The sequence below is a fragment of the Rhinatrema bivittatum genome, chromosome 8, assembly GCF_901001135.1.
Source record: "Rhinatrema bivittatum chromosome 8, aRhiBiv1.1, whole genome shotgun sequence".
Classification (NCBI taxonomy): domain Eukaryota; kingdom Metazoa; phylum Chordata; class Amphibia; order Gymnophiona; family Rhinatrematidae; genus Rhinatrema; species Rhinatrema bivittatum.
In genome coordinates this window covers 24,888,782-24,905,569 of record NC_042622.1, presented here as the reverse complement: position 1 = coordinate 24,905,569, position 16,788 = coordinate 24,888,782, and the positions used below count along the sequence as shown (strand labels likewise).

At 47.7% G+C, this 16,788-nt stretch overlaps 1 protein-coding gene across 2 annotated transcripts; it reads left to right on the top strand.

Annotated features, from left to right (window-relative positions):
- Positions 1-207: 207 nt before the first annotated feature.
- PFDN4 (prefoldin subunit 4) lies at positions 208-13,549 on the top strand. 2 transcript variants are annotated; one of them, XM_029613464.1, is made up of 4 exons: positions 208-371; positions 1,734-1,841; positions 12,679-12,819; positions 12,966-13,549. In XM_029613464.1, exons 1-4 carry the CDS (start codon positions 348-350, stop codon positions 13,095-13,097), a joined length of 405 nt encoding a protein of 134 aa, XP_029469324.1. In that variant the 5' UTR covers positions 208-347; the 3' UTR covers positions 13,098-13,549. The 2 variants fall into 2 exon arrangements, with proteins under 2 accessions (XP_029469324.1, XP_029469325.1); XM_029613465.1 differs by lacking the exon at positions 208-371 and adding an exon at positions 1,511-1,540.
- The last annotated feature ends 3,239 nt before the right edge of the window (positions 13,550-16,788 follow it).

Sequence of the window (16,788 nt, the reverse complement as noted above, 5' to 3'; positions counted from 1 at the left end):
TCGCTTCCGTGGTCTTGGAAGGTGCGAACCTGCCACCTAGCGGCGACAAGTCGAAGAACTTCCTTCCCAGGCGTTAAGGATTTTTAATGTCGGCGGATATCTGTCGTCGGCGTGCCCTTTAACCGGAACGGACCACTTTGGGTTTTGTTGTTTTTTGGGGGTTTTTTTTCCCTTTACAGGGCAGGCCCTTCGGTCAGGCTTATCCCGCCTCTCTTCCCCCATCCCCCCCGGACACGGTTACGTTGCGCGCGCTCGTCCGCTTTCAGAGTCGCCGTTCCGCGGGTTGCGAGATCCGGCCGTCCATCGCTCCATCCCCCGAGCCTGAGAGGCAGTGGTACAGTCCGAGCATGGCGGCCACCATGAAGAAAGCGGTGAGCAGAGGTGGCGGCGGCAGCTTCCGTTTCCTCTCACCTCCTCCCCGGCACCCTGCTTTCGGCCGCAGCGGCCCGGGGAGTCTGGCGGGTCCGGAAAGGTCTGCGGCCGTGCGGGGCCCTGGCTCCGTACTCAAACCCCCTCCCCCCCCCCCCGGGGGGAAAGCAGGACTGAGCTCGATGGCAGTAAAGGGCCAGAGAAGCCATTTAGGCCTAGAAGCACGAAACTGGGTTTGCCCTGTTGTCTGTGAGAAAAATACTCGGTGCCCCAGCCCTAGTGTCAGGTGGGGGTCGCCGCCTCAGCCCGATCCAGCCATAGTTTTTGCCCCGTTGCATACTGGGAAGTGTAGTCCTTATTATCTTCGAGGGGGAGGGGGGCGCTGACTCGTTACTGCATCTACCTGCATGTAAGGGAGCGAAACCAGGACTGGATCAGTCTAGCTCTGGTTAACTTGGGGTGATGTAGTAGCAGCCGCGTGTCAGTGTCTGGCAAAATGCTGGTCCTGGGGTGAAAGCCATTGCATTTGTATCAGGCTTTTGTCGTTTCTGGTAGCCCTATGGGTCCCATCGAGATCCAACGCTGTTTTAATGCCATGAGCTTCTTGGGGGGGGGTCCCTTTTGCTGACTGCGCATTTAAAGAATGGACCTGAACTTTTTCGTTGTTGGTTATTTCACATATATTACAAGAATAAGACATTTGATTTCTAGAGAGCATGTTATCTGCTCAAAGGGGATTTTGCATAACTTTACAGCTTCATATATTTGGGCAAGGGAAGAGGAATGTTTCTAGTTTGATTATAAATTACGAATTAGGTGGTAATATAATGGAGCTTATTTACCGAGGATAGTAACAGATTTAGCTGCATTTTTATTGATATAAAAGCATCGGACAGTAACAATATATACAAGGAATGTTGCCTGAATTGTCCTCATGAGTTGCAAAGTTTTGTTATCACTGTAGTGCCCAAAGACACTTTTCAAACACCTGTCCCTTGTATAATGAGCAAACCCTGGATTAGCAGTTAACAGTGCTTATATATTTGAAAATTAGTGCAGATAGATTGTGATGTCATCGCCATGCAAGGAATTATTCCATTATGATGGTTTGTATGTTCAGCTTTAACTGTTCTCTGTGTGCTTTCTCAATATGAGGATGAATGATGAGCAGGTAACATTTTCACACTTCTCTGTCGTTGAACTGTGGTATAACTGATCTGGAATTTATAACAAATAATGATAAAAGAATTGTAATGACGGTTCTTGAACCTGTGAACAAGGTGATTACTGTCTGCTGTTTCTCCACATGACATATAATCGTAGTGAGGTTTCTTTCTTTCTTTTTTTTTTTTTTTTAATTTCAGGCTGCAGAAGATGTCAATGTTACTTTTGAAGACCAACAGAAAATAAATAAGTTTGCTAGAAACACAAGTAGAATAACAGAGCTGAAAGAAGAAATAGATGATAAAAAGGTAATATGGGAGGATATATATATTATAGTGACAGATTGATTTTCATAACAGCCTTGCAATGATTTCTTCCTCAACCGGATGAAAGTAAGCTGTTTAGATCCCATTGTGGTGTGAATTTGCTACATTGATGACGTGGTTCCCGTACTGTAGGCAAGGGCATCTCCTTTGAGTCAGCGTAGTTAGTGTTCCCTGTACGTACCTGGATCAGTCCAGACAGTGGGTTATGTCCCCAATCCAGCAGATGGAGTCAGTCAAAGCTTTGAGGGGGCGTCACCATAAGTACTACTAGCCCCTCTGCAGGAGTTCAGTATCTTCTGACTCCAGCAGATGCGAGTAGGGAATCTGGGTTGCTCCCGCTTACCTTAGGCATTTCTTGTATTTATTATCTGATTTTTCTCTCTGCCTACTTCTTTTTGGATCAAGTTTGTTTAAAAAAAAAAAAGGAAAAAGAGTTAGAGGGTTCTAATTGGGAGGCGTGGCTTCCCTCTGTGTTTGTCTGCTCTCTCCTTCTTCTCTCGTTGCGAGCGGGGTAAGTGCAGTGTTGTTTTGCTCTTTTCCCTGCAGCTTTTCTTCGACGGAGGGGCTCGCGGAGGCCAGTAGGACCGGCCTCTCCGCGTTCTCTCCCTCGCCCGCGGCCATTTTCTCTGCTCCTCGTGGGCTGCGGGGGCAGGCAGGGAGATCTTCGGCGGGTCGCGCGGCCAGGAAGGCCCCCCCGCGGTGCCGTTTTCATTCTCGGCGGGTTGTGCAGGCCGTCCGGGCCCCCCCGCAGCGGCGCTCCGTCTCACGGCCCCCCCCCCCCCCGAGGCTCTGCCGGGTGGTTTTTTGCCTGCCGGGGCTGTTCTTACTGGCGGCTCCGATGCCGCGGCCGGCGCGCTGCTCGGCCTGCGGCGAGCCAGGCTCGCGGATTTCGAGGGAGGGCATCTGTGCAAGGTGCCTCCCCGGGGGGGAAGGCACGTCGCGGTCCCTCACCGATTTCCCCCGTTTGGCAGGCTTGCCCGGGCGGCGTGGGCCGGCCCCTCCCCCATTCCTGGCGGGAACGGCGGCCATCTTACATACACTGCGCCCTGAAGGGGAACTGGCAGCGCTGGGGGCCGGGGATACAGAGGGCTCTCCTCCACTCTTGCTTCCGGAATCGGACCCGGAGACAGTCCCGCAGGGGCCGGGGATACAGAGGGCTCTCCTCCACTCTTGCTTCCGGAATCGGACCCGGAGACAGTCCCGCAGGGGCAGGGTTCCCCGGGGCCCCCCCCCTCGGAGATCCCCTCGAGTAGACCGGGGTTTTCCCCGGAGTTTATCCTCTTGATGCACACAGCATACCTGCAGGGCCTTGATGCTCCCACGGGACCTCCTCCAAACAAGATACCGCGGCCCTCGCTACCTTCTCCGGCCCCCCAGCTCCGGCGGGCGTGGGGGCCCCCCTAACCCCTGCTCACGCCCGGCTCCCTGTGGGCTCGGTGGCAGCGGGGACAGGACCAGGTTCCCCTGGATCGGACCCTGCGGATCCGGGTCAAGGGGACTCCACTTCAGAGGGTGACGATCCGCGCACGCTGCGTCTGTTCCAGCGGGAAGAGCTGGATGACTTACTTCCACAAATTATTAAGGAGTTGGACCTCGATCCACCGCCGGAGCCGCCCGCTCCCGTAGCGCCCGCTGTGGTCACTTCCTCAAAGAACGGGGATCCGGTCTTGGCAGCCCTGAGGCCGAGAGCTCGGGCTTTTCCCATTCACGAGTCTTTCCTGCAGCTTCTCACCAGGGAATGGGATGCCCCGGAAGCTTCCCTTAAGGGCAGCCGGGCCATGGAGAGGCTGTATCCGCTGCCGGAAGATTTTCTAGATCTCATCAAGGTACCTAAAGTGGACTCCGCGGTGACAGCGGTCACGAAGAGGACGACCATCCCAGTGACGGGGGGAGCGGCCTTAAGAGATACGCAAGATCGCAAGTTGGAAGTCTTCCTCAAGCGGGTCTTCGAGGTCTCCGCGGTAGGGTTGCGGGCGGTGATGTGTAGCTCGCTGGCACAGCGGGCCAGCCTTCTCTGGGTGCAACAGCTGCTCACCTCTCAGGTGCTACCGGCCGAGGAGGCCCGCCCAGGCGGATAGGCTGGAAGCTGCGGTTGCGTATGGGGCTGACGCCTCCTATGACCTGTTTCGGGTCCTCGCCCGCTCCATGGCCTCGGTGGTAGCAGCACGTCGACTCCTATGGCTCCGCAACTGGGCGGCGGACACGTCCTCCAAGTCGAGTCTGGGCTCCTTTCCATTCAGGGGTAAGTTTCTGTTCTGGGAGGATTTGGATCAGATCATCAAGTCACTGGGGGAAAATGCGGTTCATCGCCTGCCGGAAGACAGATATCGATCCACCAGGGCGTTTTCGTCCTCTCGGACCAGAGCCAGGGCGCAACGGCGCTACAGGAACTACAGACCGGCGGCAGCCAGGTCCTCTGCCCCCAGGTCTCAGCCCTGGTCTCGCTCCTTTCGCGGGCGCCGCCCCTCGCGTCCCGCTCCCACAGCTGGACAACCCTCTCCCAAGTCCTCACAATGATGTTCAGCTCGCCCACTCCACCGTCCCCAGGATTGGGGGGCGGCTGGCGTTCTTCTACGAGGAGTGGGCGCGGATCACCTCGGACCAGTGGGTCTTGGATACCATCGGACAAGGTTACGCGTTGGAGTTTGTCCGCGCTCCAAAGGGACGGTTCATCTTCTCCCCTTGCGGCTCGGACACCAAGCGAAGGGCGGTGCAGTTGACCCTGGACAGACTTTGGGAGATAGGCGCCATTGCGCCCGTGCCCTTCGGAGAGGTGGGCTCGGGCCATTATTCCATCTACTTCGTGGTACCAAAGAAGGACGGATCCTACCGGCCCATCCTGGACTTGAAGGAAGTCAACAAATCACTCCGGGTGGTTCGGTTCCGCATGGAAACGCTGCGGTCAGTGATCGCGGCGGTGCATCGCGGGGAATTCCTGGCCTCCTTGGACCTGACGGAGGCCTACCTCCACATCCCCATTCGCCGGGAGCATCATCGTCTCCTACGGTTCAAGATTCTGGATCAACATTTCCAGTTTGTGGCTCTCCCGTTCGGGCTGGCAACGGCTCCGCGCACCTTCACCAAGATCATGGTGGTGGTAGCGGCTGCCTTGCGGAAGGAGGGGATTCTAGTTCATCCTTACCTGGACGATTGGCTCATCCGAGCGAAGTCTTTTCGGCATGGACAGGCGGCAGTGGCCAGAGTCATAGAGTTCCTGCAGTCCCTGGGATGGGTGGTGAACTTCTCCAAGAGCTCCCTGGTACCCTCGCAGCGCTTGGATTTCTTGGGGGCGACCTTCGACACCCGTCTGGGCGCGGTTTTTCTACGACAGGACAAGGCGCACGCCCTGCGGGAACACATACAACGGTTCTCTGCGTTATCGGTTCCCACCTCCTGGGACTATCTGCAGCTCCTGGGGGTGATGGGTTCCACCATCGACATGGTCCCTTGGGCATTTGCGCACCTCCGGCCTCTACAGAGAGCGCTTCTATCCCGTTGGAAACCACTTTCGCAGGACTACCAGGTGCTCCTCCCTCTGCCGCAGTTTGCCAGGAACAGTCTGACCTGGTGGATGGATCCGGAGAATCTGGCCCGCGGCATGTCCCTCGATCTGCCAAATTGGGTTGTGGTCACCACCGACGCCAGCCTCGTAGGCTGGGGAGCTGTCTGCGACCGCAGCGCCACGCAGGGGACGTGGTCTGCGGAGGAATCGAAGTGGTCCATCAATCGACTGGCGACCAGAGCGGTCAGACTAGCGCTCCAGCACTTCCTGCCACTCCTTCGGAATCGGGAGGTCAGGATCTTATCGGACAACGCGACGACGGTGGCCTATATCAACCGACAGGGCGGCACTCGCAGTCCGCAGGTCGCGCTCGAGGCGGAGATGCTGATGCAGTGGGCGGAGCGGCATCTGGGCCGCCTGGCGGCCTCGCACAACGCGGGCATGGACAACGTTCAGGCGGATTTCCTCAGCCGTCAGCTTTTGGATCCCGGGGAATGGTCCCTCTCCGACGAGGCGATGCGGCTGCTCGTCCGGCGGTGGGGATCCCCCCACCTGGATCTCATGGCGTCCGCACAAAACGCCAAGGCTCCCCGGTTCTTCAGCCGCCGGAGAGAGCGAGGAGCGGAGGGCGTGGACGCTCTCGTACTCCCGTGGCCGGCCAACCTGCTTCTATACGCGTTTCCGCCATGGCCGCTGGTGGGAAGACTACTCCGCCGCGTAGAGGCCCATCAGGGACCTGTGATCTTCGTCGCTCCAGAGTGGCCAAGACGACCTTGGTTTGCGGACCTGCTCCAACTGGTGATCGACGGACCCATCCGTCTGGGACATCTCCCCCGCCTCCTTCACCAAGGCCCGGTATTTTTCGACCAGGCAGAACTCTTCTGTCTTGCGGCCTGGCTTTTGAGAGGCACCGCCTTCGGCGCCGGGGCTACCAGGAGGCGGTAGTGTCAACGCTGCTGTGCTCTCGAAAGACTTCGACGTCGGTGGCCTATGTGCGAGTCTGGAAGGTGTTCGAGCTGTGGTGTGCCGGACTGAACACGAGACCCACTGAGGCTTCGGTTCCTCAGATCCTTCAGTTTCTGCAAGCTGGCTTGCCTACAACTCACTCCGGGTTCAGGTGGCCGCCCTTGGTTCCCTCCTGCGGGACGGGGGCTCTCTGCTACAACACCCGGACATTCTTCGTTTTCTCAAGGGTGTTAAGCATTTGCGGCCGCCGTTGCGGGACCCTTGTCCCTCCTGGAGTCTCAACCTTGTGCTACGTTCCATGTCGGGACCTCCGTTTGAACCACTGCGGAATGCGACGATCAAGGATCTCACTCTCAAGACGGTGTTTCTGGTGGCTATCTGCTCCGCTCGGCGCATCTCGGAGCTGCAGGCCCTGTCGTGTAGAGAGCCCTATCTCCGTTTCTCCGATTCTGGGGTCTCGATTCGCACTGTTCCCGCCTTCCTTCCGAAGGTGGTGTCCGCGTTCCATGTGAATCAGACGGTGGAACTTCCTTCCTTCTCCTCTTCGGAGCCAAGGTCTCTCCGCCTACTGGACATCAAGCTCACCCTGCGCCGCTATCTGGAAGCTACGAATGATTTCCGGACTTCTGACCATCTCTTCGTCCTTTGGTCCGGCCCTCTGAAGGGATCTCAGGCCTCGAAGACGACCATTGCCAGATGGTTGAAGGCTGGCATTGCCGCTTCCTACATTGGGGTGGGGCGGACTCCCCCGCCCGGTATTGTAGCGCATTCTACACGCTCTCAGGCGGCCTCTTGGGTGGAGACTCGCTCGGTCTCCTCTCAAGAAATCTGTAGAGCGGCCACCTGGAAATCGTTGCACACGTTCTCGAGACACTATCGTCTACACCTCGCTTCTTCGGTCTCTGGACACTTTGGCGAGCAGGTTCTACGAGAAGGCCTCGCAGGACCCCACCCGGTTTAGGGAAGCTTGGGTACATCCCACTGTCTGGACTGATCCAGGTACGTACAGGGAAAAGAAAATTATTACTTACCTGCTAATTTTGACACGCTGATCTCCTGACCTCCCACCCGTTGGTGGGACGGTCACGGTTTTTGTTACTTAGGTTATGCGGCTTATTGTTGCCGTTACTTTAAACTTGATCCAATTCGGGGGTTCTTTGTTTACTCGGGCTTTGATATACTCGATACTGAACTCCTGCAGAGGGGCTAGTAGTACTTATGGTGACGCCCCCTCAAAGCTTTGACTGACTCCATCTGCTGGATTGGGGACATAACCCACTGTCTGGACTGATCCATGGTACTACAGGAACGAAAATTAGCAGGTAAGTAATAATTTTCTTATGTCACACAGCCCCTGTTTTTTATAATATTACTTCTCTGCTACAGCTAGTGCAAGGCACATGCTTTCAGCCACATCAGGAAGCTATTTTCAGTATCGGGAAGCTTACAGTCTGACTGTAAATCTTATTCAGCCATAGTGGTACTTACTGCCTGTACAATCAGCCAGCTTGAATTTTTGACAATGGAATCTTGCCTTTTTAATATGCAAACAAGCACTTTTTTGTGCCTTTACTTGACATGGGTGCCTATGTATTAAAAAGGGCACTAAAATCATTTGGAGCACATGCGCTTTACATATCCACGTGGTTCTCATGTGCTAAGTGACCCAGAATTAAAAGGTTGGTTGATGTGATTGAAACCTTCCACTTGGTCAGGCACCCTCCTTTGGATGTCTTTCTGCACACCAGTTAGACAATCCCCCTTCCTTCTCCCCACCCAACATATCAATGATCTCTCCACGATTGCTGTCTAATGGCACTTTATGCTTTGAATTACGCAGGATAATTCATCCCCGACTTTGAAATGCTAGTGTGCAGGCCCTGTCATACAGGAAGCTTTCTGTGGATGAAAATACAAACAAAAAACAAACTTTGAAGTGTTTGTATGCTAATGCCAGAAGTCTAAAAAGTAAGATGGGAGAATTAGAGTGAATAGCAGTGAATGATGACATAGACTTAATTGGCATCTCAGACACATGGTGGAAGGAGGACAACCAATGGGACAGGGCTATACCGGCGTACAAATTATATCGCAATGACAGAGAGGAGCACCCGGGAGGCAGTGTGGTGCTTTATGTCCGGGATGGCATAGAGTCCAACAGGATAAACATCCTGCATGAGACTAAATGCAAAATTGAATCTTTATGGGTAGAAATCCCTTGTGTGTCGGGGAAGGCCATAGTGATAGGAGTATACTACTGTCCACCTGGTCAAGATGGTGAGATGGACAGTGAAATGCTAAGAGAAATTAGGGAAGCTAACCAAATTGGTAGTTCAGTAATAATGGGAGACTTCAATTACCTACTCACACAAGGGAGTCAGCGGTTAGCCACAACATATAATCTATCACAGGAAATGTGGAACCCAAAAACAAATTCAAAAATGGCCTAAGAAGGTGTCAGCAAGCCTTGACGTTATGTGTCACTCTCAAGCAGACACTAACCGGTCTTATCTATCATTCACCTTCATCATAATTTTAATGCAACAAACTTTTTTTCTTTTTTCTTTTTTTCAATTATTTAAAAATGTCCTCCATTCTTGATAAACAAATGACTCTTTCAAATAGCATTAATAAGAAAAGCCCTACACGGGCCGGTGTTTCGCTGGGTAAGCTTCCTCAGGGGCATATAGAAACACTTCAATCGTAGAGCCACATTTCATTCCAGACGGGACCAGACGTCTCAACCATCTTGGAAAGAAGAAAATGGAGGACTCCTCCATTTTCTTCTTTCCAAGATGGTTGAGACGTCTGGTCCTACTGGCTCTACGATTGAAGTGTTTCTATATGCCCCTGAGGAAGCTTACCCAGCGAAACACCGGCCCGTGTAGGGCTTTTCTTATTAATGCTATTTGAAAGAGTCATTTGTTTATCAAGAATGGAGGACATTTTTAAATAATTGAAAAAAAGAAAAAAAGTTTGTTGCATTAAAATTATGATGAAGGTGAATGATAGATAAGACCGGTTAGTGTGTGCTTGAGAGTGACACATAACGTCAAGGCTTGCTGACACCTTCTTAGGCCATTTTTTAATTTGTTTTTGGGTTCCACATTTCCTGTGATAGACTTCAATTACCCCAATATTGACTGGGTAAATGTATCATTGGGAGACTCTAGAGAGATAACGTTCCTGGATAGAATACATGACAGCTTTATAGAGCAAATGGTTCAGGAACCGACGAGAGAGGGAGCAATTTTAGATCTAATTCTCAGTGGATCACAGGACGTGGTGGGGCCGCTTGGCAATAGTGATCATAATATGGTCAAATTTGAATTAAAGACTGGAAGAGGAACAGTATGCAAATCCACGGCTCTCATGCTAAACTTTCAAAAGGGAAACTTTGATAAAATGAGAAAAATTGTTAGAAAAAAACTGAAAGGAGCAGCTACAAAAGTAAAAAATGTGCAAGAGGCGTGGTCAGTTAAAAAATACCATTCTAGAAGCACAGTCCATACATTAAGAAAGGTGGAAAGAAGGCAAAACGATTACCGGCATGGTTAAAAGGGGAGGTGAAAGAAGCTATTTTAGCCAAAAGATCTTCATTCAAAAATTGGAAGAAGGATCCAACAGAAGATACATAAACGTTGGCAAGTTAAATGTAAGACATTGATAAGACAGGCTAAGAGAGAATTTGAAAAGAAGTTGGCTGTAGAGGCAAAAACTCACAGTAAAAACTTTTTAAAATATATCCAAAGCAGAAAGCCTGTGAGGGAGTCAGTTGGACCATTAGATGATCGAGGGGTTAAAGGGGCACTTAGAGAAGATAAGGCCATCGCGGAAAGATTAAATGATTTCTTTGCTTCGGTGTTTACTGAAGAAGATGTTGGGGGAGGTACCCGTAATGGAGAAGGTTTTCATGGGCAATGATTCAGATGGACTGAATCAAATCACGGTGAACCTAGAAGATGTAGTAGACCTGATTGACAAACTGAAGAGTAGTAAATCACCTGGACCGGATGGTATACACCCCAGAGTTCTGAAGGAACTAAAAAATGAAATTTCAGACCTATTAGTAAAAATTTGTAACCTATCATTAAAATCATCCATTGTACCTGAAAACTGGAGGATAGCAAATGTAACTCTAATATTTAAAAAGGGCTCCAGGGGTGATCCGGGAAACTACAGACCGGTTAGCCTGACTTCAGTGCCAGGAAAAATAGTGGAAAGTGTTCTAAACATCAAAATCACAGAACATATAGAAAGACATGATTTAATGGAACAAAGTCAGCATGGCTTTACCCAGGGCAAGTCTTGCCTCACAAATCTGCTTCACTTTTTTGAGGGAGTTAATAAACATGTGGATAAAGGTGAACCGGTAGATGTAGTGTACTTGAATTTTCAGAAGGCGTTTGACAAAGTTCCTCATGAGAGGCTTCTAGGAAAAGTAAAAAGTCATGGGATAGATGGTGATGTCCTTTCGTGGATTGCAAACTGGCTAAAAGACAGGAAACAGAGAGTAGGATTAAATGGACAGTTTTCTCAGTGGAAGGGAGTGGGCAGTGGAGTGCCTCAGGGATCGTATTGGGACCCTTACTTTTCAATATATTTATAAATGATCTGGAAAGAAATACGACGAGTGAGATAATCATATTTGCAGATGATACAAAATTGTTCAGAGTAGTTAAATCACAAGCAGATCGTAATAAATTGCAGGAAGACCTTGTAAGACTGGAAAATTGGGCATCCAAATGGCAGATGAAATTTAATGTGGATAGGTGCAAGGTGATGCATATAGGGAAAAATAACGCATGCTATAGTTACACAATGTTGGGTTGTAGCACCTAATATAGAACCTAAGAAAGAGATCTAGGTGTCATAGTGGATAACACATTGAAATCGTCGGTTTAGTGTGCTGCAGCAGTCAAAAAAGCAAACAGAATGTTGGGAATTATTAGGGAATGGTGAATAAAACGGAAATGTCATAATGCCTCTGTATCGCTCCATGGTGAGACTGCACCTTGAATACTGTGTACAATTCTGGTCGCCGCATCTCAAAAAAGATATAATTGCGATGGAGAAGGTACAGAGAAGGGCGACCAAAATGATAAGGGGAATGGAACAGCTCCCCTATGAGGAAAGACTAAAGAGGTTAAGACTTTTCAGCTTGGAGAAGAGACGGCTGAGGGGGGATATGATAACAACGATGCATCTTAAGGAAATGTTGACTATATAATTATTGAAATGTTATGTTTGCATTAATGTTTTAATATAGTTCCTATTTACATTCCTTCTCTCCCTTACGCTTTGCAACCTATGTTTTTCACGCTACTTACGCGCTTGCTTCTCTCCCTTTTCTAATCCTGCTCCCCTTCCCCTGTTATTTTGTAATTTCTCTTTCCTCCCTACAAGAGTTGATTGTAAACCAGCATGATATGCCCTATGAATGTCGGTATATCAAAAGTTCTTAAATAAAGGTGTTTAAAATCATGAAAGATCTAGAACGGGTAGATGTGAATCGGTTATTTACTCTTTCGGATAGTAGAAAGACTAGGAGGCACTCCATGAAGTTAGCATGGGGCACATTTAAAACTAATCGGAGAAAGTTCTTTTTTACTCAACGCACATTAAACTCTGGAATTTGTTGCCAGAGGATGTGGTTAGTGCAGTTAGTATAGCTGTGTTTAAAAAAGGATTGGATAAGTTCTTGGAGGAGAAGTCCATTGCCTGCTATTAATTAAGTTGACTTAGAAAATAGCCACTGCTATTACTAGCAACAGTAACATGGAATAGGCTTAGTTTTTGGATACTTGCCAGGTTCTTATGGCCTGGATTGGCCACTGTTGGAAACAGGATGCTGGGCTTGATGGACCCCTGGTCTGACGCAGTATGGCATGTTCTTATGTTCTTAATACCAATGTCTCCCCAGACTTGAAGAGTGGCATGTTGGAGATGGTTGAAAGAAAATTAGTTTTATGATTTTGATATACCGTTATTTCATTTTGATATCAAAGCATGTCACAGTTATTAATAATGTTGTGGAAGGCTTAAAAAAATTGGTGCGTCTTTGTTATGGACATGAACTGAATTTTATGCTTATTTGTAAAGTAGTACAGAAGAAGAGTATTTTCTATGTCCATTCACTGCATGGTTGACCTAAATAACATAAAAAATATTCCCTACTTAAGCTTTCTAGTACATAATGAGAATATTAAACTGTGCAGTTGCTGTTAAAAGCTTACAGGGATATTTGGCTTATCTCAAGCCGTGTACAAAAAACATGAGTCATAAGGTTCTGGACTTCCATGTTGTCTCTGCTAGTGGTAACCTCAATGAAACAGCTTTGTAACTTTACAGAAACAGCTTCAGAACCTAGAAGATGCTTGTGATGACATCATGGTGCTAGATGATGACACTCCAAAAATACCCTACCAGATTGGAGACGTTTTCATTTGCCATTCCCAAGAGGAGACCCAGGAGATGCTGGAGGCTGCAAAGGTGTGCAGAGTGCCAATTCAGTGCACATCAAACAGTAACTTTTAAATCAACATCAAACAGTAACTTTTAAATAAATAAATAAATAAACTTTCATTTCTCTAGTGGCTAATATTGAAACTGGAGTCTCTGTTTCTGTTTTCTTCTAGAAAAATTTGCAAGACGAGATTGCAGTTCTAGAATGCAGAGTGGGATCTATCAACCAGGTCTTGTGTGACCTGAAAGTTCAACTCTATGCAAAGTTTGGGAACAACATTAATCTTGAAGCAGATGATAGCTAAATATTTTGAAAGCCTTATTTTTTTTATCGTTATTTGCTAAATATACTTGATGCACAGCAATTATTACAGCTCTCTTTATCAACAATAATGTTAAACACAAGTGCACTGTTTTATTCATTTCAAGAGCTCTCAATCCTGTGCTGTACCTAGTTGAGAAATGTTTGGGGTTTTTTTTTTTTTTTTCTTACACCTTCCAGTTATTTATTACTGAAATATCATTGCTCTATGAACTGGTACAATTTGCCTCAAAATTGTTTTCTTTAAAATATTGGTTTGAAAAATAATAGTAAAAAAAATCGGCAAAAAGCCTAAGTTGTGTGTGTGTGTTTTAGTTACTTTGTGGATGTGTGGTAAGTCAAAGTATATGTTAGACTTTCTTAGAAAAATATTTGTATGAAGGCTCCTGAGAGTGAATGCATAACTTTTCATTAAAAATATTTTTTTGTTAAGAATTTATTTCATCCTAATTTCATGCTTTTCCCAGTTTACATTTTTATTTTACTTCCTGCAGTGCTTCTACAGGACCCCCTTGCGTTGCTGCTGTACTACTATTGTAATGCAATGGATTCTTTTTTGAGTTAGAAACTACTAATTTGTTGGAGCTTCCTCTTATGAGAGAGGGATCTACAACTGTAAATTTGAATACAGTTCTTTTTCTGATATATGAATTGATCTGCAGTAAAGATGTGCGAGTTCTATGTGGTCTTGGCATAAATTCCAACTCACTGTTTTCGAGATTATCGATTTATCCAAAAGCCATATTTGCATAGATGTCTTAACATATTAGCATAGTAATGCCAGATAAAGACCAGTTGGCCCATCCATTTTGCCCAGGTGTCTTCCTCTTTGGTTGTCAGGGGACTTCCCCAGGCTGGGATGTAGAAAGCCTATCTGAACTGGGGATCCCTGGGTTTAACTGCAGGGTGCGCCTAGCAAGCTGAATGAGGCAGCAGAAGAGGATAGGAAGTGAGCACCTTTATGGCGCAAGCATCGCAGACATCCTTGCTAGAGCTCATCTGTTTGCTAGACCTTATTTATTTATGTCTATATTTTGTTTATACATAATTGTGTTTGGTAGGGTAATTTGCTACAGATTTTATACAGAAGGAATTTAATTCAAAACAAGAGTCAATAAGGTGGATAACTAGGACGATGCAGGTAGATTAATTGTAGTGTTTGAGGGTCATTGCCAAACTAATATTAAACAAATCTATAGACTAAAAATACTTTAGCTTTACATCCTGCTCCCTTAGAAAATTTAACTTGATAACAAATCAACACAATTATGATGCAAGAACGAGTCCAGCAGCAAGAGGGAGGCTTTTCATGTATGATTATCTCCTAGCTGGCGAGAGGTGGTATGTGTGCACTAAAAGCCAAATGTTCAAAGGCCTATGCATGTAGCCAGGCCTTGCACGCACAGCGTGCATTTTGAATGGGCCCAGCCAGGCACATACACCCCAGTACGTGCACAAGTGCTGAGCCCTAAAGAAGGGGAACTTGGTCGAGGCAGGCTGGAGGCCATTAGCTGCCGGCGCACGTAACTTGCTTCTGCTCCAGAGGAGCATAAGTAATAAAATAAAAAAATTTAGGGAAAGGTAGGTGAGCTTTAGGGGGTGGGGAGGAGAGGGGAAGGGGTGGAGGTGGAGGTAGTGGGGTAGGGATGTTCCGCTCCTTAATTGGAGGGAACTGGGGAAGGCCCGAGTGTGCTGCTGTGCGTATTTTACGAAAACTTGCCCCATCACCAATCTGGTAAGCCCCTATGCTGCTTTGGAGGAGAAAGGTCACCAGGAAGGAGAGCATCAGGAAACGGTCCTGGAGCTAGGACCTGCCCTCAAGGTGAGGTAGTATCTCGCACCAAGGATAGGTCTCCAGGGACACGTGCCCAGGAGGAAGGGTTAGGACGGCCATTATTCTTGTTGATTCAATTATTAGGAAGGTTGATAGCTGGGTGGCTGGTGGGCATGAGGATCACTTTGTAACTTGCTTACTTGGTGTGAAGGTGGTGGACCTTGCGGGGAGTTGCCAGCTGTCTTGGTGCGTGTGGGTACCAATGACGTAGGAGAGAAACCAAATTTTAGGTAGAAAGCTGAAATCCAGAGCCTTCAGGGTAGCATTCTCAGAAATGCTCCCTGTTCCATGTGCAGAGCCCCAGAGACAGGCAGAGCTCCAGAGTCTCCATGCATGGATGAGAAGATGGTGCAGGGAAGATGGTTTTAAGTTTGTTAGGAATGGGGCTTCATTTTGGAGAATGGGGAGCCTTTTCTGAAAGAATGGAACTAGGCTGCTGGCACTAACCTTTAAACTAGATGATGGGGAAAAGACACAGTTGTTCAGAAGCGCATGGTTCAGAACGATGTGTCTTTTGAAGGATACTAAGAGAACAGAAAATAGGGCATCCTAGTAGAGAGGTTGCAATAAATGCCAAAGTGGACCAGGTGTCTTTAAGAAAAGTTCAGAAAAATTCCAAATTACCCTTTCAACTGCTGAGCAGATTAATACAAAGAAAAAATATTTTGAAATGTATGTATACAAGTGCTAGAAGTCTAAAAAAAGAATAGGAGAGAGCTAGAATGTATAGCACCGGATGACGAGGCATCTCAGAGACCTGGTGGAAGGAGGATAACCAATGGGACACTATGATTCCAGGATCCAAATTATATCGAAATGATAGGGTGGATCAAATTGGTGGAGGGGTGGCACTATATGTTAGCATTGAGTTAAACAAGAAAAATGTTCTGCAGGAAACAAAATGTCGAATTTTCATGGATAGAAATTCCAAGTGAAAAGGGGAATAAAATAGTAATGGGTATGTATTTAAAAATGCCTATAACCTACTTGAAACTTACCTGAGAGAGTAAACACCAATAAGGACATCTTAAAACTACCTGTGCTCAGAACAAGTACCAACGAGATCAAAGACAATAATCTAACAATAGAGCTAAATAGCCCATCACATCCCAACGATGCCAAAATAAAAAAATCTGAAACATATCCTATAAACAACTACCCTCTTATCCCAGCAGCTTAGTTAATACACTAGAACACACCGTAGATCTATATCACAATTGATTATATTAAGTCCATGTTCATGCTGATGTATAGTATGTATGTTATGTGATTACATTAAGTTATTGTATAAGTCATGCCATAATAAGTAAGTATATTATGTTGTAAACTGTTGAGATCTTTGTTTGGAGTGACGGTATATAAAATAACTAAATAAATAAAAATAAATATTACCGTCCATCTGGCTAGAATGAACTAACATGCTAAAAGAAATTAGGGAAGCTAACAGACAGGCCGATACAGTAAGGAGCGGTAGGAAGAGCTGCGATAGTGCCGGGCGCACCCGCGGTTGCCGCACCACAGTCCAGCTCACCTACCGCTCGATCCTGTATGTAAATAGCTTGCAAATGCACGCTGCGTCTAAGAAGCGTCCGTGAAGCGTTAGGCCCGTGCAACCCATTTTACAGTATAGAGCGCTATACAGTATCCTGGGTGCGCTGGCCTAACGCTTCACGGACACGCTGGTATCTGTCATTTCAAATGTCATTTGAAATGACAGGTACCAAGAAGTGGACGGTTCTCCTACGCTCGGGATTGCCAGTCCTCTCTCCCCTCCTCCCGAAGCAAGGCGCGAAAAGCAGCCTTGCTTCGGGAGGAGGGGAGAGAGGACTGGCAGTGTAAA